The sequence below is a fragment of the Myotis myotis genome, unplaced genomic scaffold (assembly GCF_014108235.1).
Source record: "Myotis myotis isolate mMyoMyo1 unplaced genomic scaffold, mMyoMyo1.p scaffold_m19_p_9, whole genome shotgun sequence".
In the NCBI taxonomy this organism is placed as follows: domain Eukaryota; kingdom Metazoa; phylum Chordata; class Mammalia; order Chiroptera; family Vespertilionidae; genus Myotis; species Myotis myotis.
The window spans coordinates 78155938-78177675 of NW_023416401.1; the positions used below are offsets into that span (position 1 = coordinate 78155938).

Below are 21738 nucleotides of genomic sequence, written 5' to 3' on the forward strand. Positions count from 1 at the left end.
ATCCCCCTCCCTGCCTCTCTGTAAAAAAATCAATAAAATATATTTAAAAAATAAATAAATAATTTTTTTTTTAAAAAAGAGTTGCCACTGGATGTTAAAGAACAGGGCATGTTTTAAAGAGTACTGCTACACAAACTGGCAGGAATGGGTGTGCTTTACCACCAGGCCCCTACGGGGGGAGGGTACCTGCTCCTGTACAAGCAAGCATCCCCAATGCAACCAACCTCCAGGACATTACGCCTGAGACGATTCTTCCTGGTCTTCTGTCCCTCTCCTCCACCAGTTACCCTCACAGAGGGTATTAGAGCAGTAATCTCATTACAGCTGGCAATCACGCTATGGCAGAAGCACAGTCCAGGCCTTCAGTCTGGGAGAGACTCCTGGTTTTACACAGCAGTCCCCCACTTCCCCCCTGCTCCTCCCACCACACACAGAGGGCATCCTAACCAGCTGCCTACTCCTCGTTGGCACCATCCAAATTACTCTGGATGAATGAAGCCCAGGCTACAAAGGTCTCTTTGTTGTGGTCGTGTCTGCCTTTCAAACTCTCCAAGTGTAAGACTCTGCCCTGGAACACTGGTGGCTTCTCTACATAGTGCCTGAAATCACAGCCGAGGACCAGTGCAATTCAACCTTAAAATGAATGACTCGCGTGGCAATTTAATCGTCCGCTCTCTAACAATTAATTGAGTATCTACAATCAATTAAATATCAAATATAGGGTGTCCACCAAAATGTATACACACACTTTGAATAATGATAAAGGCAGTGTTTATTTAAATACATTTCATTTTGAAAATCAAGCTATCAGCTGTTAAAGTGTGTATACATTTTTTTTTGGCGGGGGTGGGGAGGTGGGGTGGGGGGAAACCCTGTATAGCAAAAAGGAAATGCTTATGCTTCAGCATTACAGACTTACTTCTGCAATCTTCAGAGGCAGAGAGGTTTCAAACGTCTGAAGCTTTTCCCAGTAGGAAACCAGCAACTGAAGAACATCACAAGCTGCCTGAGCCACGATTTTGTTAGGAAACTAGGAAAGGAAACAAAACCCCAAACTAAATAACCTCACTTAACATGCACATTACTCCTAAGGAAGAACGTAAGTTATTTCTTTCTAGCTCCTTTTAGAGATATATTTCCTTGTTTTGCTTTATTTTTTTTTCTTTTTATTGAATTTATGAGTGACACTTGTTAACAATTATAAAGGCTTCAGGTACACAATTCCACAACACATCATCCGGACACTGTATGTACTGTGTGTTCACCGCCCCAAGTCAAGTCCTCCTCTATCACCATGTATCCCCGCTTTACCCTCCTCCACTATTCCTTATCCTCCCCACTGTTGTCTGTGTCCATGAGTATTTTTTTTCAATCCCTTTACCACCACCACCCAGCCCTCCAAACCCTCACCCCAATAGCTGTCAGTGTTCTCTATCTATGAGTCTGTCTCTATTTTGCTGGTTAGTTCATTTTGTCCATTACATCCCATATGAGTGAGATTATATGCTACTCGTCTTTCTCTGACCGGCTTATTTCACTTAGCATAATGCTCTCCCAGGTCCATCCGTGTTGTCACAAAGGGTACGATTTCCTTATTTTTTTATAGCTGAGTAGTATTCCATTGTGTAAATGTACCACAGCTATTTTTATCCATTCACCTACTGATGGACAGTTGGACTGCTTCCAAATCTTGGCTATTGTAAATAAAGCTGCAATGAACATAGGAATGCATAGATTTTTTTGAATTAGTATTTCGGGTTTCTTCGAATTTTTATTTTGGTGAAAATGTGTCCTATTACCAGATAGTTTATAAATGATCATCATTCTATAACTGCCTCTTGTCCAGACTAGTTATATTAATTTATATAACATTCTGTAGAAACAAATAGCTATCATTTAATCATTTGGAAATTAAAACCATAACTTCAAAAGGTTTTTTTATGTGATCACATAAATCCTAGTGTTGACTAGTAGGAAATTTAAATTCAGTGCATTATTGAGTATCTGCTACTGAACCTTTTACAAGATAATCATTTTAGCGTTGAAAAATCTTCATCGACAGCTCTTTAAGATAGATGTTATCATCATTTCACACAAGGAGAAATGGAATGATCAAACATCTTTCTATCCTAGGAAATTAAACTTAACCCACATGTGAAACATAAAAAAAATATTAAAAATTTGGGACTATGAGAACAAGACTCACGAGTTATGATATATTCAATTACTTTGTGTACGTTTCCTGAGTCTGCATGTGTCCAAGTTCCTCTGGCTGCTTAAACTTCTTCTGAGATGGCATGTCAGAGGGGTAGCCCCTGCAAAGACTGGTGGCTGAGGGTGCATGAAAGGCAGGGCACCCTGGCCAGAACCTTGGGCTACATTGCCACCCACACCTCATTATCTAGAGCAGAAAGGTTTGCCAATGACTCTGTGTCCCTGTTTGGGAAACCTCGGGATAGGTAGCTTCGTTATTTCCACACCAAGGAGTTCCAAGTCACATGAAGCAGACACCAACTGACTTGGATACCACACAAACAACACAGAAAAGCTAACATTTAGCACTTCAGTGACTAATGTAGAGGATAAGGAAGACGGTGATTAATTTTAATTCTACAGAATAAACAGTTGCTGACTACCCCTTCCTGACAGGTGCAAGGTAAACCCAGGGTAAGAGCACCTGCACTCAAGGGTTCTTCACAGCCTCAACCAGCCGTCCAGGCCTCAGATGACCTGATTCTCATGGGCATCTCTCATCCCACAAACACTCTGGCTTATTTCTGCCCTGAGCCTTTACACCTGCTCCTTGTTTGCCTGAGGCACTCATTCTCCAGATCTGCATTCGGCTGATGCTGTCATATCTTTTAGATAATAGCACAGCCACCATACCCACCCAAAGTTGCAGTCCACCCCCTCTAGCTCTTCTGTTTCATCCTGTCCCTCTGCTGTCATTTCTTTATGGCATTAATGGCTGTCTGAGCTGATCTGTTATGTTTGTCATTTATTAAATGTAGTAGTTTTCTGGTGGAGTCTTTAGGGTTTTCTATGTACAATATCATGTCATATGCGAATAATGAGAGTTCTACTTCCTTCTTTCCAATTTGGATGCCTTTATTTCTTCTTCTTGTCTGATCCCTGTGGCTAGGACTTCCAGTACTACGTTGAATAAGAGTGGTGAAAGTGGACATCCCTGTTTTGTTCCTGTTCTTAGGGGAAATGGTTTTAGTTTTTGAGACTGATGTTGGCTGTAGGTTTGTCATATATGGCCTTCATTATGTTGAGATATGATCTCTCTATTCCCACTTTGCTGAGAGTTTTTATAAAAAAAAGGTATTAGATTTTGTTGAATGCTTTTTTGTGTCTATTGATGTGATCATGTGGTTTAGATAATGTATCACATTATTTGTGAATATCATGCCAGCTTTGCATCCCTGGAATAAATCACACTTGGTCATGGTGTATGATCTTTTAATTATATTGCTGGATCCCATTTGCTAATACTTTGTTGAGGATTTTAGCATCTCTGTTCATCAGATATACGGGCCTACAACTTCCTTTCTTTGTCGTGGTTTCACCTGGTTTTGGAATTAGGGTAATGCTGGCCTCCTAAAATAAGCTTGGGAGTCTTCCTTCCTCTTGAGTTTTTTGGAAGTTTGAGAAGGATAGGTGTTAGTTCTTCTTTGAATGTTTGGTAAAATCCACCTGTGAAGGCATCTGGTCCAGGGCTTTTATTTGTTGGGAGTATTTTTTATTGCTGCTTCCAATAATCTGTCTATTCAGATTCCCTGATTCAGTTTTGGAAGATTGCATGATTTTAGGAACTTATCCATTTTGTCCAGATTGTCCAATTTGTTGGCATACAATCATTTGTTAATATTTTCCTAAAATCCCCTGTATTTTTGTGGAGTCAGTTGTTACTTCTACTCTTTCATTTCTGAGTTTGTTTATTTATTTGGGTCCTCTCTCTTTTCTTTTTCTTTCTTTCTTTTTTTTTTTTTGATGAGTTTGATTGAAGGTTTGCCAATCTTGTTTATCTTTTAAAAGAACCAGCTCTTGCTTTTCATTGATCTTTTGTACATTTTTTAAAGACTACTTCATTCAAGCTGGAGCAAGAGGGGTTCCTTGGCTTTCCTTAGTCATATTCTCTTTTATTTCTAAAATGGAAATAATAACTGAATGTACAGGAGTGGCAGATCCACCTCCATGCACTGTGCTGCAACACCTGTGACAGAGTTAAGGGCAGGTACATATTTTTCTGGTGCCTTATGTTTTTCCTCATATTTGTAGAAAATTACAGAAATTTTTGAAAATTTGTATAAATAGAAAGAAAAAAAATAAAACCTCATATTCTTCTCTTGTTACCAATTTCCATCTCTCTTCTATACTACATAGATATATAGATATGCACATCTGTACAACTCCTTAATTTCAAGATAATATCAAATTATTAACATATTTTCCAGGAAAGGGGTAAAGATGGGGGGGGGGACCACATTACATTAAATATACATTTCTAGATTTAAGAAAAATTAAAATTTGAAAAACAGATCTCAGAATAGAAAAAATAAAATATTAAAAAAATTAACTGGAATCTACACACACACAATTGATACCCAACTTTTTCCATTTTGTATGTGATTATTTCTCCATGGCTTTGGAAGTCAGTGAGAATGTCCTGCACACCACATTTGTGACGAAGCCTACACATGAGGCCAGAGTATCTTGGGTTTGACCCTGACAAGCTCTATTATTCTCAATAAACTTATTTTCCTCATCTGTAAAGCAGAGTTGGCAATAACCCTTCACCTTATAGGATAGTTCTAAGGATTAAACACAATGACCAAGGTCAGGGTTCAGTTCCCTTCTCAGGGCACAGGGAGTACTCCTAAGTGATAATCTTGGTTTAATTAATTTTCCATTCCTCTCCACAGGGATCACCAGCAAGCGTTTTTCCAGCTCTCAAGACATAAAGGGCAATCCCAAGGGATGTCAAGGAGGGAAGGGAGAGGACAGAGTGACAGAGGGAGGTGGTCAGAGGGCACGCCTAGGGAATAGGAGCATTGAGTTTGGCCAGAAAGAGTGGTGGGTGAGGAGGGTTGCCAATAAATCAGGCTGCCAAGGAAGGCAGGGGCCAGACAAGAGGGCTGGATGCTGAGACACGGGCAGGGGAACACTGGTGTTATCCTGTGGGCTGACACACAAAAGGCGGCACAGGGCTGTCAATGGCCTGGTGGTGACTGTCACAAGCGCCAACCTCAATGGCTGTTATTATTAGAGCAGCATGTGGCAGACAGCAAAGAAGGGCAGGCAAGAGCCTGCATGTGGGTGATAGGCAGACAGTTCAGGATTCAGCAAGGCCAGGTTGTTGCTCTAGAGCAGTGATGGCGAACCTATGACACGCGTGTCAGAGGTGACACGCGAACTCATTTTTTGGTTGATTTTTCTTTGTTAAATGGCATTTAAATATATAAAATAAATATCAGAAATATAAATCTTTGTTTTACTATGGTTGCAAATATCAAAAAATTTCTATATGTGACATGGCACCAGAGTTAAGTTAGGGTTTTTCAAAATGCTGACACACCGAACTCAAAAGGTTCGCCATCACTACTCTAGAGCAAGCATGTCAAACTCACAGCCCGCCACGAGGCCTGCGGCCCGCCAGCTGCGAGTTTGACATGCTTGCTCTAGAGCCTGGAACAAATTCTTTAACTCCTCTGCACCTCAGTTCCTCCACTGTAAAATGGGCAATTACCTAGCAATGGAGAACTTCCACAAACCTTCGGCATGATGCCTGCCAGGGGCTGGCCACTTATTCGTTCTGGGGGTGTACTAACAGCAATACTAAAATTCCTGCCATCATTTCTAAGCAGGAGCCAGGAAAGGACCCAGCAGAATTTGAGCTCTGGTTTAAAAAGTGGCCTCACAGTGCATATAAAAGTTGAGTTTTGTCTCATGCCACACAGATCAGCTCTCAGCGCTGGTTGCATCACTTAAGCATGAATGACTGTGGGATCATGACCTGATTTCCCTGGCCTTGCTTTCCCCTGGAGTGACACAGGGATGGTGGCATCTACCTCAGTGCTGTCAGGAAGGTTAACCAAAGCACTCAGAGACTTCAGCATGAATCAGGCCCAGCATGAGTACCCAGTAAATGGCAGTTCTTCTTTTCATTAGCAAAGCAAAGGCAGAAAGATGTCCCAAGAGTGCCCAAAGCCCAGCAGGACCGTGAGCACTCAAGGTCATAACCAGGACTGCTATGTCACTCCTCGTCCCACCTATGAGGCCAGAGCACAAAATCCCACTTTATTGTCACTCCTTCCAGGTGTCCTGCTTGCCACAGGAACTGCCCAGCCACCAAGGGAACCCAATTTGCCACTGAACTTGGTCTAGAAATGCTCAGACTGGAGGTCCGGTTGCAGTGGTCAGTGGGGAAGCAGCCAGTGGTGGCCTCTCCTGAGGACCTCACAGAACATTCACCATGGCTCTCAGAAAAATACATATTTTTAAATTAAAAATACCCTTTTGGTGCCCTACTGGCATGGCTCAGTGGTTGGCTGCTGACCAATGAACCAGGAGGTCACGGTTTGATTCCCAGTGGGGTGCATGCAGGAGGCAGTCGATTGATGTCTCTCTTTCATCATTGGTGTCTCGATCTTTCTCCCCCTCTCCCTTCCTTTCTGAATCAATAAAAATATATTTTTAAAAAATACCCTCTTGGTAATGGAGGGGAAAATAAAGATGGGGCTAATTCAAATGAAAACTGGTTGAAAACCTAGAATATGGCTTAATGTCAAATGTATATCATGAGTTGGTAATACCTTCAAAGTGACACCTATCACATTGATGGCCTCTTTCAGCTGAGGATGGCTCGTACACTGTGCAAGTTCTTCACATATCCAGACCCCGAGGGAGCAAATGGCAATGCATCTTTTAAGAAAGAAAAAGAAAGGAGATTTTCATTAAATTCAATGTTTTAATTTAATTCCTGGACCAAATTTTCTTGGTAATTTCAAATGACAAAATATTTTTAAGAAGTAGCAAAATTTATATTAACAAAATGTCTTCTTGAGAAAAAAAGGTAAGGTACCTTCCATAGACTAGTTTTCAGGACAATAAGAAATATTGAGAATGGTTAGTAGTTCAATATTTAATAAAATAAATGGTATATTTTCTTTTAATGTCACAGCCCATATATCAACCTATCTTTGTTGAAACTAATTTTAAGTACATTTTACTGCTTTGAGACATTTTTGAGGAAGATTAAAAAATGAGGATGTTAGAATATTGTTGGAAATTGAGTTTGTAACTGTTTTCCTTAAAATAAGATACACAACACCTATCACAAATAGAAGACAGATCCTATATTTTAGTGTAAAGAATATTTGAATACAACTTTCAAAACAAGTTTCACTGTTATTTCTCTTAAGCAATGTATTAAGACAGAATAGTTTTTGAGTCGCACAGTCCTTTACAAATTACTTTCTCAATTATAAATCAATTTTAAATGATAATTCTCATTGGAACTGATATGTTCCACTATCTTTTACAATAACCAAAAAAAGTCATATGCCTGTTATCTTTTTTCTTAATGCCGACATATACAATTAAAATATTTGTTCCCAAAACTGCTTATTTTCAGAACAAAAAGTGATTCAAACCACAACTCGGAGTCAGACATTGGCTGTAATATGTATCTGTTCTTTGTAATAAGAGGTCACATCCAGTGCCAATCACAATGGACATACTGCTCAGCTCTCTACACTGAAAGTTCATTTGTATTCAATATAAATCCACAATTAAAATCAATATACTTTGAGGTCTTAAAACCACCAGTTTCATTGGATTCTCATCTCTTTAAATTAGGATAGACTAAGTGCATCAGAACAAACATATTAAAAACCCTTTGAAGATTGTGTCACCTTCTGCCAAAATTCACTCATTAAAGCAGTGCAACTCAGTTTACAAGGTGTGCCCGGCCATTTCTGTTTCTCCCACACCAGCATTATCAGGAGTTCCACACTATTTTAACCCTGGATAGTTCTTCCTGTACAGAACTGTCTAAATCTATCTCTTCTCTTACCTAATACCTTTGCTTATTCTCATCTAGAAACTACTTTGCATTCTTGGTTTGCATATAGCACTCTATATTCCCAGGTACTCTACACTTCTTTATTTTCCCCCAGATTAACCCAGACTCTGTTCAATCCGCTAAAATCTATACAACTTGTAATTATATTAAAAAATTCATTTTTTACCATTTTAAGGGACTCTCTTTCTTTGTGTGCATGTGTGTATATGTTTAGGAGTGCGTGTATACAAATGGTTTTTTTTACAACTCATTAACCTATTTGTCAAAGGTAATTTGTTAAGGGCAAAGATCTCTCATTTCTAGGACCTGCATTACTCTGTAACTATTAGCTTTGCACTATAGAGAACATTTGTGACCCATAAAATGGTTTTATAATCTAAACTACTCTCGTTTGCTTTGAGTTTTAAAGCCACAGTAGCTCATAAGAGCTCTTCCATGCTATTTTCTCTCTTTGAAATTTATCATTTAACATTCCCATTTGGCATCTTCCAATTCTAATACTCTCAATTATCCCTCATGCCTAGGCTTTCCTGCCAATTAAGATTCTCTGTATCCCAAGTATGTCCTTTGTGATCCTTAATGAGTTTTATTTATCAAGACTTTTTTTTTAGCTAATGGCAATACTGCCTTCACCCTTCTGCTGTATTCCACTATACCCTCTTGTTTGCTACCACCTCATACCAGTCCAGTTTATACAAAAAAACTTCTAATTTTGTCTTAATTTTTCTAAATCATCACTCACAAGCATACTATATTCTTTCTTAAGTCTTCTCCATTTATTTGAAATCTCAATCATACTTCAGCCTGCATGTTTATCTACACTTACATTCCCTTAATTTAATTACCTGATTCCTTTTATACACAACTAAGAAAGACTGACCATATCATAACATTTCTATCCCATTTTTAACTCTAAAGAAATTTGACTCTCTACACTCAAGAAAAGGGGTTTGAAAAGAAGGTACTGTCAACACTTGTTGAAGGGTTCAATATGGTGGGTAAGGGAAAAGGAAAAATAAAGAATTTTCTCCAAACTTCTGGATTAAAAAATGTAGTTAGACGATGGTACCATTTACTAAGATGCAGTCTGGGAGACAGTCAGAAGACTCAGTGGTTCATTACAGTGTATTAAGTTTGGATATGTTAAGACATCTAAGTTGAGATATCCAAGCAGTTTAATATATAAGCCTGGATATATCATGGGTTCCCAGTAGGGTCCAGGTAAATAAATTCAGTATCATTAGCAGGTAGGTGGAATTTAAATTCTGATTAGAATGAATAAAAACATCTAGAAGGTCATGGAGAGAGAAGAATCAAGTCACTCTAACATTCAGAGGTTTAGGGAGAAGAGGGAGAAAGGGAAAGAGCAGGTGTAGTGGTGGAGAAGCAAAACCAGAAGACTGCATTTTAAGGAACTGGCAATGCTGAGGATAAAGACAGACTAACTTCAGAATTAGTAAGGTAAGTATGCATATTAACATTTCTAAGGTAACCTCTAAAAGAACTGAAAGAGTATCTATGACTTCCAAAAAAACAGGTGTAATAAATAGAATGTGGGAAAATAATCTGAAAAAAAAGAAAGAGAAAAAGAAAAAGAAAACAAGGAAGGAAAGAAGAATGACTAGGAGGGAAGGAGGAAGAAAGTAAAAAAGGAGAGGGGAAAAAGGAGAAGGCAAGAGAAGGGAGAAAATGAAATACTGGGAAGGGACAATAGCAAAGTAAAAAAAAGATGAAAGATCTATAGTTTTTGCAAAAAGAGAATTTAAAAGAGAAGAATACAAAAAGGTTAAATTTAAAAGGATAGAAATTATTATTAAAAATAGCTGGATCAATATCAGACAAGTGGTCTTTAAGATAAAAAAATTACCCTTAGAGATCAAGAGGGTCACTACATAAATATAAAAGATTTAATTCACTATAGATCTAATTCAAGTTCTTTGCACCTAATAACATAGCTTCAAATTTATATATTTCAAAAATGAACAGATATACTAGGGAGATTTTAATGTATTTTTCTCAGTAAATGATCAAGTGATAAAAAAATTAAAAAGATTATGGAATATTTAAAGGACATGATTTAAAAATTAATAAAGGAGACACATCTAGAATACTATACCCAACAACTGGAGAACAGTGTATACATGCACTGTTTTTCAAGCATGTATGAGACATCTGCAAAAACTGACTACATACAGGGTCATAAGGCAAATTTCAATACTTTCTTAAGACTATTATCAGGGCAGACAGCATTTCTGACCCACAATGCAGTTAACTCAAGAGTAGCAAAAAATAAACAGAAATAACCATGTTTGGAAATTAAGAAATATGTTTCTAAATAAATCATAACTCAATGAAGGAATCATAGTGGAAACTGGAAAAAATTAAGTGAAGCATTTTCCTGATATAATATTTGTTATACTTTTTAGTGTGTGTAAGGGCAATTGAAATAATGTGTTTAGTAACATTGTGTTTACACACAAATGTGTATCATAAAAATGTAAAATTGTTTACATTTTATTCAACATTTACCTTGCACATTCACTTGGTTCCTCTGTGGCATTCTTCAGTAAAATATTTATGAGGTAATGCTAAAAAAAATCAACAACACAATTAAGTAAAATAAAAATGCTGCTTAGTAGTTGTTTTCCTGCACGTTCTGACTGTTCCAGGCAGTTAGGAGATCCTAAAGGACCCGGGAACCAGGGGGAGGAATTATGGGACTCAGGGGGAGCCCCTGGGCAACTAAGCTGGTCTAGAGAACAGAATTCCTGGACATACAGCAAAAATGTAGCAAAGCCAGTGAGACTTCCAGATAGGAAATCCCTGGTTTTCTTTTACTTTAATTGGATTACATATAGCACACTCAATTAATTATTGTAATTATATACTACAGGTAGGAAGTTTGATCGATTCTGAGATTTAAAATGCACTTTTGTTTGCCCCAAAATCAGGGGAGGAGAGAACAAATGTTCACTTTTATTCTCTAAGGAATAATTTGGAATTTCAAATTATTAGTAGGAATTAATCAGGGCAGCAATGAAATTGAATATGTAGCTTATTTCAATTATTGTTTTAAATAAATTCATTTGATATGCTAACGCAGCATAATTAAACCAATAAAATTATTATAAAGGATGATTCGTTACATAGTTATGACCCAGACGCATGATAAACAGATCTAATAAAAAATACCCAAGGAACCTCTCAGTTTTAACTATAGTATTCTCTGAATCTCATACTTTTAACCTCCCTAAAACAGCCCTCTAAAAAACACAACTATTGAAACATTCACTTGACATAGCAAAACTTTCAGATAAGCAGGTCACTGTGTAATAATGGAAGAGATAGCCATTGAGCTAGAATGGCAAAGTTCTAAACTTGAGATTTAGTCAAGTGCATTATGTACCTTGACATCTTCGGTTCCTGCGATGACTTCACCAACTTCTGGCACGGACTGCAGCAGAGGGATCTCCTGGTAGACGTTGGGAAAGCAGACGAGAGAACCGAGAATGGTGAGAGCTTCGGAACGAGGGGCCTGCACACAGGAAAGGGAAACACATTTTTCTTCTTATAAGTTAGAAACTTTAGATAAGAGACGACATGTCTTACTTCTTTTATGACCATGAAAGGGAATCTTTGTAATTATTTTATCTTAGATAAAAAACACCAAACTATGCCTGGTTATTCTCCCGCAGGTGAATACTTACTTAAGCAGGAGAGGTTTGCCTAAATGAAAAAGCTAACTTCCACGGAATGAAAAATATCACTATACTTGGATATAAACAAGCATTGTGAACAGTGGTCTGCCGATTGACTCTCTCATGACTGCTTTCCGTTTTTGTGGTTTTTTTAAAAATCTTATGTTCTTGACAAAGCAGGGTAAATTATATCAACTTAATATTATTTTTGCTATAAAGACAGTTAAGGAAAATTCAAAAGGAAAAGGGGTTGGGCTATCAGAAGGTAGAGAAAGAGAGAAGACACCATCTACTTAACTTCCCGTTTCACCAAGAAATGCTTAGCAAAATATAGTGTCTGACATACGGTGAGGTACGAGACCACTTGTTTGTCATTACTGGAATTAGGTATACAGTGGAACCTCAGTTCTCGAACTTAACACATTGTGGACCAGTAGTTTTAGTGCTAGCTTTGCCCAGTGGCCAGATAAGTTTCTATTGAACGAGTACAAAAAAGGTTGTACATAAATGTTAAAGGCACGCTTTAAAATTAAATACCCATTGCATTTTGAAGTTATTACATGTTCTTATAAGCTAATATCTTCTTAAAGTATGGAACTTTGTAAAACACCGTGTAATAGGAAGCAAGAATTCTCGTGATCCATCCTCAATGTGTTAATTCAGTTCTAGAAGGCTGTTCAAGAATCAATCTGCTCGAAGACTGAATCATTTTTTCCCATTAGAAATAATGTACTAGTAAATTGAATTACCTTGTACCAGACCCCCAAATGATTACGTTTTAACCTTTCTTAGGTGTGAAATTATAATATTTGGCTTTAGATGTCTAATGCATTGTTTAATCTATAAGCAAACAGTACATGTCTAATGTATTATTTAATCTATAAGAAATACTTCTTTTCTTAACTTTATCAAACCACCCCCTACTAGCCTTAAATGAATCACTTCCAGCACTCATTCTAGGGGTGTCTTTCAGGAAGCTGGCATGCAGCATCTTAGCTTTTTCACTTATCACGCCTCCAAAATGCTGTTACAGGCTAACTGCTTTTCCTTTATTCAATTAACAACAGTTTGGGTTTTCTTTACCTTTTCAGTGGCCTGTGATCAGTTTCTTTTACATCCTTAGCAATAGCACTTTTAATGGCCTGTTTATGTTTAAAGATTGTGCTGTCTATTTCACTAGCAACAGAAGTAAGCAAACAAAAATAAACAAACAAAAACCTCATAAATATATTCACAGAACAATTTCCTGAGACATTAACAAGGCAATACTTAGGTCTGACAAAATAGACTTCTAAAGAAAGACCATAAAAAGAGACAAAGAGGGTCACCACATAATTCTAAAGGGTTTGCTACAACAAGAAAATATAACCCTTGTAAATATATAGACACCCAACATAGAAGTACCTATATGTATTTTTTAAAGTCTTGGAAGACTTTAAGGAAGAGATCGATAGCAATACAGTCATAGTAAGGGACTTTACCACCCCAATGACATCACTGGATAGTTATTCCAGACAAAAATCAACAAGGAAACAGCAAACTTAGACACAATAGATCAGATGGATTTAATTGATATCTACAGAACATTTCATCTAAAAGTGGCATTCTTCTTAAGTGCACATGGAACATTCTTAAATGCTAGAAAAAAAAAAATTCTTAACAAATTTAAGAAGACTGAAATCCTATCAAGCATTTTCTCAGATCACAATGGCATCAAACTAGAAATCAACTACAATAAAAAAACTCAAAAACATTCAAGCACATTGAGGCTAAATAGTATGTAAGAATGAATGGATTACCAATGAGATCAAGAAAGGTATCATAAATTTCCTGGAAACAAATTAAAATGAACATACAACAACCCAAAATCTATAAGCAATAGCAGAAGCAGTCCTAGGAGGGAAGTTCACAGCTTTACAGGCTTACCTCAAGCTACAAGAAAAAGCTCAAAGTTTAATTCTATAACTAAAAGAATTAGAAAGAGAAAAACAAGAAAAGTGCAGAGTAAGTAGAAAGAAGAAAATAATAAAGATCAGAGTGGAAATAAATGACATAGAGACTAAAAAAACAACAACAAAACAGAAAAACAATACAAAAGATCAATGAAACCAAGAGCTGTTTTTTTGAAAAGATAAGCAAGACTGACAAACTTTTAATCAGACTTATCAAAAAAAAAAAAAAAAGAGAGAGAGAGAGAGAGAGAGGACCCAAATACATAAAATCAGAAATGAAACAGGCAAATAACAAGTGACATAACAGAAATATAAGAGATTGTAAGGACATGGTATGAACAACCATATGCCAACAAACTGGATGACCTGGGTGAAATGGACAAATTCCTCGACCACATAATCTTCCAAAACTAAATCGGGAAGAATGAGAAAACCTGAATAGGCAGAAGTTGTACTGAAACTGAAGCAGTAATAAAAAATATCCCAGCAAACAAAAGTCCTGGACTGGATGGCTGAGCACAATTTGCAAACACTGGATGCCCACTCCAGAGCTATGCCAATGAAGTCTGTTCAGGAGGAAGTTCGGAAGTGGTGACTCACCAGGGTAGCTTGCAGCTGACAGATGACAGGCAAGACATGTTAGTTATGAGGTAGTTACAGCCTAACTCTCTTTCTAGAAAGAAGAAGTTAAGAAATTCCTTGAATTGCACCTGGTGTGTCAGGTGAGAGTGCTGAGGAGAGCTGTGAGAGGAGTGTCAGAGGACCTGGTGGTCAGGTGGGTTGGACATTATTAATAATCATGGTTGGCTTCTAAATACTGGTAGCAAGATGATTTCTGATTTGTAATCTTAGGTAAATTATCCTATATAATAAAAGCCTAATATGCTGTGTCCGGTCGTCCCTTCAACCAATCAAAGCATAATATGCTAATGTATGCTAAGGCCGCTCAACTGCTTGCTATGATGTGCACTGACTACCAGGGGGCAGTTGTCCAGTCGCTATGACGTGCACTGACCACCAGGGGGGAGACGCTCCGACTGGTAGGTTAGCTTACTGTTGGAGTCCAGCCAATCATGACTGAGCGAGACAGGCTGAACATGCCCTGGAGTCCTCCTACTGTCCCTCCCCAGCTGGCCAACCTCTCGCGTCACTCCCCGGCCATGACTGTGTACTGGTGGGGTCCCTCGGCTTGGCCTGTGCCCTCTTGCAATCCGGGACCCCTCGGGGGATGTTGGAGAGCCAGTTTCAGCTAGATCCGCAGGCCAGGTGAGGGACCCCACTGGTGCACAAATTCGTGCACCGGGCCTCTAGTAGATAAAAGAAAAAGGCCAGTAATCATACACTAAGGCTAATAAATAGCACTTCCAGTTGAACCGCATGAGAGTTGTGCTTGCAGCAGGGTTTCACAAGACAAGGCACCCAGATTTTTTCTTCTCATGTCTGGTTTGCAGAGCAGCTTCTGTGGCCATTTCCAAAACTTCCCTCACTCATCTTTGGTCTTTGCTGAACATTCCATGTACTTAAAAGCGCCAATGCTGTGTGCCATATCTCTGCCTTCTTCCAGGTTTTCCGGCTCCTGCTTCATCTGGCTAGTTCCTGCCCTGAGTGCTCATCATTCCAAAGATCCTTCTTGTTTCCAAACAGGATGATGGGCAGGTTGGGACAGAAATGCTTGACTTTCGGAGTTCATTTTTGTGGGATGTTCTCTAAACTATCAGGATTATCAATGGAGAAACAAATCAGTATAACATCGGTGTCCAGGAAGGAGAGGGGCCTCAAGCAATCATAATCTTCCTGCCCAGCTGTGTCCCACAAAGCCAACTCTACTTGCTTTCCATCCACTTCAACATCGGCCACATAGTTCTCAAACACCGTACATACACACCTCTGGGAACTAACTGGGCCTTGCGAAAATGATGAGAAGCAAGTCTAGCCACAGGCTCCATCACCAACAATCACAAATTTCTTCCGGATGGCAGGCATTGCTTTCTAATGTGGTGCCAGGCCTGTGTGGCAGAAGTTCTACAAAGTGCCTTGAACATCTCAGATGAAAAGCACTCAGGCAACAGCTCCCACTGCAGCCTGGGAGACTAGGGCAGGTGGCTGAGGAGACAGCAGTAGACTAATGGGAGACCCGACGAGAACAGCAGCAGCAGGGTGAACTCAAGCAAGCAAGGGTGGACCATGGTAGACCAGTAAAGCTAATTTTATTTATACCATTTGAAGAGGAAAAAATGAATCTGAAAAAGTAACAGTTATACTGAGCACAAATGTGAGAAGCCCTTTAAATTTAAATATATAAGACTGTTCTCGCAAAAGACACTGAGACACTGCCTTAGTAGGTGAGGTACATGTGGAGATTATAAATAAATTCTTTTTGTAGCTCTGAATACCCATTTAGTCAGTCTACTTTCTTCTAATTTTTTAGTACAGGAATTCTGCACATTAATAAGAAAATATATATTCATTTTCTAGTTAAAATGTTAGTGTTCTAACATTTAAAAACATTTTATACTAAACTTCTAACAACTCATACAATAATGAGAAAAACTTTATTAATAATGTAACTTGCCCTGGCCAGTGCTGCTCAGCAGTTGAAGCATCGGCCAATGCCCCGAAGGGTTGTGGGTTCGATTCCTGGTCAAGGGCATGTACCTGGGTTGCAGATTGGATCCCCGGTTGGGGCATGTGTGGGAGGCAGCCAATCGCTGTGTCTCTCTCACATCGATGTTTCTCTCTCTTTCTTTTTCTCCCTCTCCCTTCCTCCCTTCCACTCTTTCTAACAATCAATGGAAGAAATCCCTTTGCGTGAGGATTAACAAAGAAAATAACAATGTGCCCTCAAAATTCTATCTTCATTATGGACATCTCTTTATGCTCTAACATTTTAAGAAGACAGTTCTTACTAGACTTCTAATAACCAAGAAAATAATGAAAAACAAACATTACTGATAATAGAAACTTAAAATTCTCTCTTTATTATAGACATCTATGCCTGTGCCATTTACTAGCAAATGCTAGTAAGATTCTAAGAGACAAGTCCTGCTTCTGACTGTGTGAATGTGCTGAAAATATTAGTGAGGATGATTTTTCACACTCTGGCCTTTTGATGAAACGCCTTTCCAATAGCAGTGTGTCATCTTATCCTACAATTTCACACATCAGCTGCCAGGGCATCTACCCGAGAGCCCAGTTTCACATTGCACTAATGAGTCAACACCTGTTAAGAGTGGAGAAATCTGAACCTTGTTAGCGACTGTGAAGCCTCCTGGGAGCGTGAATGCTGAGCATTGTCATACTCACCGCCAGCATGTCTGTCCCGAGGACCCTGGCAGCAGCCGTGATGAAGTCCTCCACCAGCATTGAGAAGCCAGGCAAACCCAGGGAGAAAAAGCGGGGCGGACAGTGCCTTATAATGGTATTTAAGATATCCTAAAAGGAAAGGGGAGAAAACACAACGGTCATTTTCAAGAACAAAATTCCAAAGGAGGCATATGTCTGCACATGACCCTGCGTGGTAACCTACGAGGGCGCAGATCATAGAAATGTCTCAGTGAAACGGATACTTGGAGATGAGTTCGTCAAGAGCTATTGTACCATTTTACAAGTAAGAGAATCGAGACACTGTAAGACGACTTGCCCAAAATCTGAATTGTGGCGTTGGGACTAGACACTTATGTCTTCCACCTACAGGTGAGCTCCTTGGACAAGCTAAAGGAGCGTTGAGGTAAATATACAAATAAGATCTCTGTTTATATATCCCTTTCCATATTCTTTGATTTTCAAAAGTTCAGCATATTGTTACATTAAAAAATCTTAAAGCAGACAAAGAGATGGAAATTTTTATTCATTCGTCGGGTGGTTCCACATTAAACAATTTCATGAGCCATGAGAATGCTGTGATCACACTCCAAGGGCAGGAAGTTGGTGTGGCTCTGAGTGTAAGTGTGATTGCAAAGTACAGTGCAACGTGCAGCAGTAGCCTCTTCACAGCATGCAGGCCACCAACCGCCCGGACACCTGGTGCTCCTGTGTCTGCCACAGCCTCTCCCTGGTGGGTGGCTGGCTGGCCCATGGCAGACCAGAACAGGACGCCACTGGACAGCATTAATGCCACCCATGGTCAGGCCACAGCTATGAAACCATCTGTGTGAGTATGTGTATGCAAAGGGAGCTTAGTAAGAAAACCAAAAACTTTTTTTATGCAGTTCTAGGCAATGCACATTAATCAAACATGCGAAAGTACTATAGTTATGTTACTTGTAGTTATACAACCTACAGTTAGTCTCAAAAAGCAAGAAGCAAAATTTTTAAACATCTGGTTTCTTTTCTCAGATTTTAGTGTGGCTATTTCAAAAACCCTTCAAAATAATCCAAATTTCATTTGATTAAATTAGAGCAAGGGAGTAGCAACATGCCGTATTCTAAAAAAGTCCTTTGTAATAAAAATAACCTCACTTAACAACGTCTTATCTAAAGAGTTTTTGTGTTTACATTTAAGACTAATTTTTTCCTTACACAATGGACTCATTAAGTTTCTAAAAATTGTGCTGTTTTTATATTCTATCTTTAAAATTACTGTACAATGCTTATTCTATTAGAGCTCATATATATATATATATATATGATAAAGAGTTCAGCAAGTACTAAAGTTTTAGAATTTCAGCAAGCTTTTTCCTATGCTAAACATAAATAGGTAGATAGATAAATAGATGGGCAGACAGATAAAAGGAAGGAAGGAAGGAAGGAAAAACCTGAACCACACTTCTTGCAAGTTAATGTTTAAACCTGCGTTAATCACGTCCTTTGATACACTTTAGCGTCCGTATCAGCCAAGACAAACATTCTAAGGGACTGAGCAGATGGATGCTGCAGTTTAGAAAGTGTGTGGTAAACTCATGCTCCAAGAGTGGAACAAAAGATCCACCTTTTTCATAATTAAGCCTCTGATTAATGCCCTGGGCTCCTCACCACACACCTGTAATTACTCACAGAGGTACGCATTGTGCGGCCCTTGTCTCGGAATATCAGGCATCAAGCTATCCAGCAGCAGATGGGAGTACATTTCTGTTGACATATGCTGCAATGAAAGGATTCGTGCAAACCTGGCTAGCAAGGTAGCAGAATGCCATGCATTTGAAGATTAATAATGCAAACAACCATGATGTTAACTTTGTTATGTTTATAGTGTTAATTCCATCTGTTGAGATGAAGAACTAAGCCTTGAACACTATAGATTTTTAAAATATTTAGCCCACACTTGAATAAACCATTTTCACAACTGGAATTCAGAATTTTAATTATAAAATGCTTTTCTGGGATAAGTTTATGGTAATTATGAACTAAATCCTTTAATAAGCTAAAGCTGAAATTTGTAAATGAAATCCATTTTGCTTCAAGAGATTCATATGTGTAAAGCAATGACCTGTAAATGGGGCATTCACAAAAAATCACTACGTTGGCATTGATGCTAAAGACAGCAGAAATGTGGGTAGCCGAGGTAAAGTCTCACGGCCCCCCTACCACTGGACCGTGGCCAGTCACATCAAGGGAACCTGTTTCTATGGGCAAGAAGATTGGAAAGAGAGTGCAAAATAACAGATGGCTAACCTACCCTGCCCTGCCACCCACATAAGACGGAGCCCCAATGAGAAGCAAGAGCCTGTGCTGCCCTGGCCAGCTAAAGATGGCACTGGAGTAGGTTAATGTGCAGGTTAAAGAGGGGAATATATGGCCAGTCAGCCAAATTATGGCCATCTACTGGATAATTTTGCTTGTGCAAACTGAAATAGAACAACCCAAAGATTTCCTCTTCGTGAAGACATTTTAAATTAGGAATAACTGTATGGTACTCAAAAGAGAGCAGCTGTGTTTTCCCAGTAAAGGGTCATCCACAAAATACTCCCCTCATTTCCAGTAGCATCCTCTTTCACCTTCATGGCTATAATGGGGATCTTTGGGAAAATAAAAAAATCTCGACACTCTGAACCTTTCTTCACAGCTTCCCAAATGTCAATTATTCATGTACAACCTCATGCTATTGACATGTCCACATCCAAAGTGAATATTATTTATCTGTTTTTCAAAGTAACATACTTTTTTGAACTTAAATAAGATTATTCTGGAAAACTAGTAAGTTGTCTCATAAACAGAAAATAACCCTTAGATCAATACAATAACAGCAAACCAAGACTACTGAATTTTTGCTAACTGTCGCTGTCTGACGGAGGCTCTCCTTGTTTAAAAGTTGGTTTGCATCCCAGAAGGCTAGGAGAGAAGTTCTGTACCCACTCCAGACGTACTACCAAGGCGAGTCCCAAGGACTGGAAAGGGGCCATTATTTCCACCATGCAATTTGATGCTCTAGTGCTACCTTCATTGTGACCACCAGTGGGAAATGGCCCGCTAGAACTGGGGCCACTAGAATATGTGATCATGGCAGAGCATGTCTAGAGCTTCATGTTTCTCTTCCATAAAATGGGATGATTTCCCTTTAGAGAGCTGTGTCTAATGGTACACTAGATATGAACACAGTCCTCTGTAAAATGAAAAGGGCCATACAGAAGTAAAGAGTGACAAGTGAAAAAATTTTTTTGTCACAAATGGAAGGACTATGAAATATTTCACTTTCTAGAAGTCACTTTGTAGAATTATGTGAACTATTGTTTTGCTGATATTCAGAAAGAAGATTTTAAAACATTTCAAAAGGTGGCACATATAAGTTTCTTAAATTACATTATTCCCGAAATTAAAAAACTCTAGAAATTAATACCTTAAATAACATCCTTAGCAAAGCATTACAACAATTAGCTAGAGTGTATAGGTGAAATAAAAACAGGGAACTGATGTTTTTAGATTTTCTAGGCTCCATTTTTTTAAGGAGTTCAAGAATTTATCCCAAACAAATTAATCTAGTAGCAAAAATTAGTTCCTTTTTCACACTCTACACAGACTAAAAAAATAAGCTAAACAATAAGTTCAATGAAAAATTTACTTTAAAACAGAAATTGTTCACTCTTAAAAATTGACCAGTTTAAAACATAAACAAAACTCTTCAAGGGAAATAAAATAAAATTCATTCTTCAAAATGTTGCAATATAGTGAACAGACCACAAAACTGGTATTTTTCTCTTGTTTTTGGTTGAAAGTCCACACACATGCTACACCGAATGTGAAAACCAGACTGTAAGATGGTAATTGTGAATTTGCAGTTTATCAAAACATTCAGGTTTATGAGAAAGTAACTGGTGAGAACATCTGTCTCTTATCACCGATCTTACAAAAAATCAGGTAATTCAAACAGAGGCGTGTTGTTTCCTCTCCTCCAAAGCACAGTTCTATAAACACAAACCACATTCAGCCCGGTAAATGAATCGCTTTAATTGAATGCTATGTACACAGTAACTGGAAAAACCGTAAGTGATAAGAAAAAAACATATGGTGATGGCAACAGAAATTGGTTTATTCATTTTGCATAGTGTAGTTTCTTTAGTTCTCTTATAATTGACCTTTAGAACGACAAATGTGTAAAATAATTTTGTTTATTATGGTTCCAACCTTCCAACAATTACACAAAATGAAAATTTAAAAGGAAGGATTCATTCTGGAAGCATTTCCATTGTTTACATAATTGCACAGCTATAATTTAGTGCTCGTGTTGTTATGGGGAGAAAGGGGCCATTACAGGCCATTTCAATTCAAAATATTGCACAGTGGTGTCAAAAATGAGGGAAAAATGTTCACTTTAAAATAGTTTAAAATGGATTAACCCTGTAAACAAAGACATTTCAATATATTCTACAAAATACAAATGTTCAAGAAGTTGCTATCCTTCAAACAGAATTAGAAATATTGCAACTGTACTTTCACACCAATTACATATATATTATTCACTTAATATTTGCTCAGGGCCCAGCAGATGATGGCTGTAACATAATAGCCAGCCATCTGTCTCCCTGCCTCTCCTTGGCGAACTCGCCTGATCCTCGGGAGCAAACAG

At 38.3% G+C, this 21738-nt stretch overlaps 1 protein-coding gene and 1 pseudogene across 12 annotated transcripts in view; both read right to left on the reverse strand.

Annotated features, from left to right (window-relative positions):
- RALGAPA2 (Ral GTPase activating protein catalytic subunit alpha 2) overlaps positions 1 to 21738 on the reverse strand; it is a 304655-nt gene that overhangs the window by 119822 nt on the left and 163095 nt on the right. For all 12 annotated transcript variants that reach the window (XM_036321186.1, XM_036321185.1, XM_036321180.1 and 9 more), the window contains 5 exons: positions 17043 to 17171; positions 11496 to 11624; positions 10619 to 10677; positions 6819 to 6927; positions 920 to 1030 (listed from right to left, as the gene is read on the reverse strand). In XM_036321186.1, coding sequence (XP_036177079.1) covers positions 920 to 1030; positions 6819 to 6927; positions 10619 to 10677; positions 11496 to 11624; positions 17043 to 17171 — 537 coding nt within the window. The remainder of the gene's footprint in view (positions 1 to 919; positions 1031 to 6818; positions 6928 to 10618; positions 10678 to 11495; positions 11625 to 17042; positions 17172 to 21738) is intronic.
- On the reverse strand, positions 11512 to 15988 carry LOC118662609 (annotated as a pseudogene).